We start from the raw sequence: 6013 nt of genomic DNA, 5'->3' as shown, positions 1-6013 counted from the left end.
TGTCACGGTAAATCAAAGGAAAAAATGAGACACTTACTTCTTAAGGAAACAGGGAGAGTACATTTGTAACTGTCATTCTGTTATGAACGGTCAGAACTTCTCTACTCTACTCTGCCCCTGAGTTACGCTTATCCCTTACACATAAACCAATGCAATACCTTCTCATTTATCCTTTTCAAACAAAAAACAAAAAAAAACGAAATTCCTTTCCGCGGCGATAGCACGAATCTTCCACTTTTTATCTCCTTCATTTTTTCAGGCACAATGGAAGCTACTAAACCAAACCATGTAAGATTTAATTTTTTCTTATTCTTTCTATGAGGCCATGTGAACAGTACAATATTCTCACTTATACTACTGTGGTTTATTACAGTTAAAGAGGCCCCTGTTCAGCCCCTCTAAGAGCCCACACTTAAAGAAAAGTCGGCCTACATATTCTCCTAACAAAAATAAGAGGAGAGTCCGTTCCCTCTTTCATTCGAGTCAACCAACAATTCTTAAGTCATCTGTCAATTCAGAACAGCTTGCACAGGTATGTAGAATTAATTTTAAAAAGTTTTATGATATATAATGGAAAAGCCCTGATGCAATGATCATTTATGAAATGTCCAGCCTCTAGATGATTCTCAACAATTTGAGGAAGCCAAGCCGACTCGGGCCAAACGAAATAGGTTGTTTCCGTCTACTCTCTGGAGGCACAATGTATGATAAATTATCCCTCACACTATGTAGTTGAGAATGTCTAAATATTAATTGCATGAAAACTGTCCCTTAGGCTTCTCCTACCTCATCAACCACCGAGACTGCAATAGTAACTCCGCTGAAAGTTAAGATACCCAATTTTCTCAATGATTGTTCTCCAACTTCTCCAACCTCATCAACAACTGAGACTGCCATAGTTACTCCTCTGAAAGTTAAACTGTCCTATCAGCCCAATGGTGGTAACCACAGGAGCAAGGATTGTGATGATGTAAGTCATTTATCATCCGTGAGTTTCCCCTCTCAAAATTAATGTTGATGTACAATACTTTGTCCCTGTAGATGTCTTCAGTGTCATCCACAACAGAAACGGCAATTGTAAGTCCGATAAAATTGAAATCTGCTTGCAGTAATGCCACTGTACTTACTGATCATGACTACTGTCTTGTCTCTCTGGTAAGTATGTAAAGATATAGTTGTAGTGTGCTATATGGTAAATTCATTCATCTGTATGTTTGACTTGTGTATAGGTTCCAGCTTCTATTGAAGAGCGTGCTGTTCCCCCTTTAAAAATTCGACGGATACCAATAACCAAGTCAAAAGTAAATGGTGCTCAATCAGAGCATGATTACTTGTTGATTGATGAAATGCCAACATCAGAGCAGCCTATAATTCCTGTGAGTATGATACTATGCAGATATTGATGTAATTTTAATTCCTTGTATATATTCTGGTTGAGTAGAAGCCTATTAATTTTTACAGGCTGCTGAACAAGTTACAAACTTGACAAGTGATCAAAATAATGTGAGAATAGCTGATAAGTTGAGTTCCACATCAAGTATGTTTTCTCGTTACTTAAGTAAATCAGTATTGCTTCTATTTTCCAGAATGAGGCAACTACTCCAGATATTTTTAACACACCTCCACATGATCCATTTGTGGTGGTAAATGTGACAACTGCTGATGTCCCAGAGGCCAAATTACCTCATGCTGACTTGGAAAAGAATAAAAATGCTGAGCTGAGAAAATGGCTTGAATTTCGAGGTATTCCCAAAGGTGGAAATAGAGCACAACTCATCGAAAAGTAATAATTGGAAATTTATCTGTACCTGCATTCTCCCACAAGTCAAGTAAGATAGAATCCATGATACTAAAAATTATTTTTAAAATTTCAGAGTAAGAAATTGTATGGCAAATACTAAACATCACATCTTGGACCCCAAAGCAGGGGGTGGAATTCATTACAAGAAGAAGCAAGAACAGTTGATGTTATCACAGGTACTGTAATCATTATTGTAACACAATTCATCAGAAAAAGAACACCCCCTACATATGATGTTAACAATTTTCTCTTTACACAGGATCCAAGTAGAGTTATTGACGAGTATACTTTTTGCTGTGACACTTGGGACACATTTCCTAGTAGAGACATGCCAGGAAGCTTCAATTTTGGTAGTATATACCATTATCTTGTAGAAACCATGCCTGGACTTGAAGACATTCAAAGGCAGAGTGCAAATGCGGAATCTGACGGAGACTCTGGTGAAGAGCCTTTAAATGAGGTGGAAGAGGAGGTAGTTGAACTCCAGGATCCATTTGAAGCTGCTGAGAGCGCAGAAATCAAATCAAGCAAAAAGCTGCGTAGAGGGTTGCAGTATGTGAAAAGTGGCTATGTTCGCAACATCAAAGACACCCTGCCTCTGCCTGGCCGACTTCACCTGTACAAAGCTCAAGTCAGAGCCTCCATGAAGGGAAGAGCCTACCTAGTTAAAGTAGCAATTTCACAACTGTCGGGAAGCATTGCTAAGTGTTTTTGCGACCAGGAGTGCCCACAAAATTCTTTAGGAAGGTGCAGCCATGTAAGCGCCGTATTGTTCTCTCTCTTAATTCATAAAAATGTGAATGGCCCAGGAGGTAAGTTATTAGTCATTAATTTAGATCCTACAGGAACCTGATAAAAATATTGTGTGTGTAATATACTACCAAAAGTGAAATTGGTCAAGGAAAAGCAATCAATGTGTCTTTTACAATGTAATAATTTTAATTTTTGTTGTGGGAATGATGTAAAACTTAGGCAAAAAAAAAAATAATCATAATTTAACAGCAACATCCAGAATAATACTTCTTCATCACATTTGGTGAGTTTTGTCATCACAGATTTATTTGGTGGTTGGTCATCTTCATCTATATGAAGTGCATTGTCTTCTTGCACCTGAAATCATTGGAACATATTACATCATGTCTCTACGAACACAATCGATTCCAGTATTGTATTTTTTCTCAGACAATCATCATTGATGATGGGAACTGCTCACCTTCATTGGTATATCACCCTTCAGTGGATGGGTCTTGTTTAATTTTGTTTAGGATCATCAAGGTCTCCAGATCTGTCTTCACTTACAACAAATCTTTTGTCATGGATACGGCTAGATCCAAAATTGCGCAGGTAAGCTGCTATGTAGACAAGGTTGTCTACCACTGGCAACAGGTTGAAAGGCATAACACCCTGCAGTAGCCTGTTGTCTTTTATGTCTGCTATTGCGTGCTCAGTGTAGATACGAGAAGAGGCAATAGCTTTTGTCAGAATTTCTTCTTCTCTTGTAAAGTTTTGGCGTCCATCCAGAACAGGTGGTTTGTACAATTCACAACCTATTGCTTGCAGTTCTGCTGTTATCTCATACCCACGATCTGTCATAACTCCATCACCCTTCTGTAATCTGGTGAGCAAGTTGCTGTTAACGATGACACCCTTGTCTGACATGGACCCTTCCATTCCATCGCTACAAAATATGGTAGCACAATTACACGAAATACCTATTGAAAATATAATGACACAGTGCCCCTTGTATGAGGAAAAGCAATTCCCTTGCTGTTCAAAGTTGGTTGGTGATTGTATAAAGATTGAAAGTCCATCTAAAAGAATCCTCAAATTCTTGCGTATTATTTGCGTTGTTGGGCAGCTGTTGGGAACATTTCATTTTCCATTGCTTTGAAACTTAAATAGAGATGCCTCGTCATTATGTAGCAAATGTCCTCAGCTAGAGTGTGACCAATGTTGAACATTTCTGCTATGTCTTCAAGAGTAAATCCTCTTCTTAACCTCAGGAGAAACATAAAAAGTTTGTCTTCACTTGAAAGTTTTTGTTGTCTTTTTTTTTTGGAGTCTGGCGTTCTACCAGTGTACTTTCTTTTCAATGTGGAAATAGTGTCATCACCACCAATTAATTCATACAGTGTGAGAAATTCTTCCACATCCAAACCAGTGAAAAACTTAAACTTTGGATTATATCTACACGTTTCAAAAGAATAGTATGGCAGTGTTTGTACTCCACGGTCAACTACACACTTTTGCTGCAACAAAACCAATAACAATATTTGAAATTTTTCAATTTATTTTTAAAAAATAGAGCAAACACTAGTGCACTTACTTCTGTCTGCACTTCTGCATCACAGGTTCTTGCTAAATGATCCCTGCCCTCTTGATCACCCTCATCATTCAAACTCTCAGCGTGGCGCACAGGAGACTCATCTGGATGGGGTTGTATCTGCAACAGAGGGAACTGCAAGGATTAGTGGGAATTTGCATTGCATCACTGCTAAAATGTGGGCAGGTCGTAGCCAATTCAAATGTGTGGGCTCCTAACAGTCCTTTCAACTAACAAATCCTCATAAAAAATATCAAAAAAAAAACAGTGTTCTGAGCAAAGTGCTACGTCCAACCACATTTTCCCAGTGACTCACAGAACAGTGTATGCCTCTAATTTAGTAACCTTTTACAGAAGCACCATATAGAAAGCCTTTAAAAATTCCGAACTAATTTGTTTTTTATTCTGCCTTTACAACAGCTATTACCTGCACGTCTAAACCCTGCACATGGAACAGAGGCAGTCTGAAGCACGATCCATCTCGTGCCAACCAGCGCCAGTATACATCTCTGAAATTGAATGTGCTGCGCCGAGCCAACTTTGATCCTCGAGCTACAAGGTACCAAATGGGACCCACTACTTTGCAGAAGAACAACTTCCTCCTACGTTTACAAGAAATAAAACCCCAAAAAGAACCAAGTCTTTTCCAAACAATTATGTGCATGCAGTATGAAGATTTTGTGTACGATGATGAAGATATAGAACTTTTCAGATGGAAAAGGAGATTAATGCACTACTCCCTAAGACTACTGAAACCAAATCCTGATTATGTTGGATCATATGAAGTTCCTGGAACAGCATCACAGAGCGCTTCTGATACATGGACCCGTCTACGGGCACTACACTGCTCAGCACAACCTAGCAGACAAATAGATAAATTTCAAGCAGAAAGTGCTAAGAAAAATTTCCTGAGGAAACACTTGTGGGGAATGGATCGTGTACCAACCAAAGGTATGGCTTATGGGACATTGCATGAAGAAGATGCCAGAAAAGCATACAAAGCTGAGCAACAAGCAAAAGATAAAACAGCAAAAGTTGTTAAAAAAGGATTAATGCTACATGCACAGTATGTTGGTTTATCTTGCAGCCCAGACGGCATAAAAACTTCAAAAGTACCTAATTCAAAAGATAAGTTGCTTGAAATCAAATGCTTGTACTCCATGAGGTCAGAAGATCCAAAAAAGTTCGATACAATTCTGTCCAAGAAGCAATTGAACTCTTTCTGCCTCACAAGAGATGTTAACACTAGAAGGACCGGGATTTTCGTATACCTAGAAGGACCGGAGGGGTCATTTTGACCCCTCTACGATTTTTGGCCGTTTTTATGGCTTCAAGACTTCCGTTTTATCGCACATGATTAAGGTTTTGTGTGTTTAAAGGTACCTGATGCCATGACGTGACATTAGTTAGGTTGAAAGTGCGTTTAGGTAGGCAACCCGCACGGCATAAAACAATTTTTTTGTAATTTTACAGCCATTTCTGTTAACTGTTTGCACCATTTAAGACATTTTTAAACTTTAAAATTAATATCTGATTTAGTACACATTTATAATCACGTGATCTTTAGAACACGTAAGTACTCTAAAAGCGGGAATGTGATTCACACCAAAACATTTTATTTTTTACCAATTTGGCACTGACAACAATGTGCGTGGCAGTTTTGGCATTCGCAAAACCATCCGTTTTTTGTGCTAGACGGCCCCCTTTGCCATCAGAACACGAGTCCGGTGACGCAACTACCACTAAAGCCTTGGATGTGTTGTAATTTAGAAACGGGGTTTTGTGACGTGCGTGTTGCCTACCTTCCCTGAATGAAGGAGTGAAAAAGAGTCACATGGCCGACCAAAAGTCAAAAGCTGACGTAAACAACAAATACGGTCAGCCTTATG

General features: G+C 38.8%; 3 protein-coding genes across 3 annotated transcripts in view; 1 reads left to right on the top strand and 2 right to left on the bottom strand.

Moving 5' to 3' along the window:
- Positions 1-264: 264 nt before the first annotated feature.
- On the top strand, positions 265-1358 carry LOC127750781 (uncharacterized). The gene is made up of 5 exons (XM_052273268.1): positions 265-288; positions 374-532; positions 613-702; positions 776-970; positions 1042-1358. The coding sequence occupies exons 1-5, from the start codon at positions 265-267 to the stop codon at positions 1165-1167; spliced, it is 594 nt and encodes a 197-aa protein (XP_052129228.1). The 3' UTR covers positions 1168-1358.
- Positions 1359-2769: 1411 nt separating this feature from the next.
- LOC127750784 (uncharacterized) lies at positions 2770-3629 on the bottom strand. The gene is made up of 2 exons (XM_052273270.1): positions 3015-3629; positions 2770-2911 (listed from the first exon to the last, which is right to left on the bottom strand). Exon 1 carries the CDS (start codon positions 3470-3472, stop codon positions 3053-3055), a length of 420 nt encoding a protein of 139 aa, XP_052129230.1. The 5' UTR covers positions 3473-3629; the 3' UTR covers positions 2770-2911; positions 3015-3052.
- Positions 3630-3639: 10 nt separating this feature from the next.
- Positions 3640-6013, bottom strand: part of LOC127750780 (uncharacterized) — a 40474-nt gene continuing 38100 nt past the window's right edge. Inside the window, exons 7-8 of the mRNA XM_052273267.1 lie at positions 4128-4244; positions 3640-4050 (exon numbers count right to left, since the gene is read on the bottom strand). Of these exons, the coding sequence (XP_052129227.1) occupies positions 3640-4050; positions 4128-4244 (528 nt within the window). The remainder of the gene's footprint in view (positions 4051-4127; positions 4245-6013) is intronic.

The sequence above is a fragment of the Frankliniella occidentalis genome, unplaced genomic scaffold, assembly GCF_000697945.3.
Source record: "Frankliniella occidentalis isolate FOCC.00 unplaced genomic scaffold, Focc_3.1 Scaffold259, whole genome shotgun sequence".
Lineage (NCBI taxonomy): Eukaryota > Metazoa > Arthropoda > Insecta > Thysanoptera > Thripidae > Frankliniella > Frankliniella occidentalis.
The sequence above is the reverse complement of the archived record's forward strand: the minus strand, read 5'-3'. Positions and strand labels throughout refer to the sequence as shown.

Coding starts and splice junctions, on each gene's coding strand:
- LOC127750784 (XM_052273270.1), bottom strand. CDS start 3,472: ATGGAAGGGTCCATGTCAGACAAGGGTGTCATCGTTAACAGCAACTTG.
- LOC127750781 (XM_052273268.1), top strand. CDS start 265: ATGGAAGCTACTAAACCAAACCAT. Junction 289..373: donor AAGCTACTAAACCAAACCAT/GTAAGATTTAAT, acceptor GGTTTATTACAG/TTAAAGAGGCCCCTGTTCAG. Junction 971..1,041: donor GGAGCAAGGATTGTGATGAT/GTAAGTCATTTA, acceptor TTGTCCCTGTAG/ATGTCTTCAGTGTCATCCAC.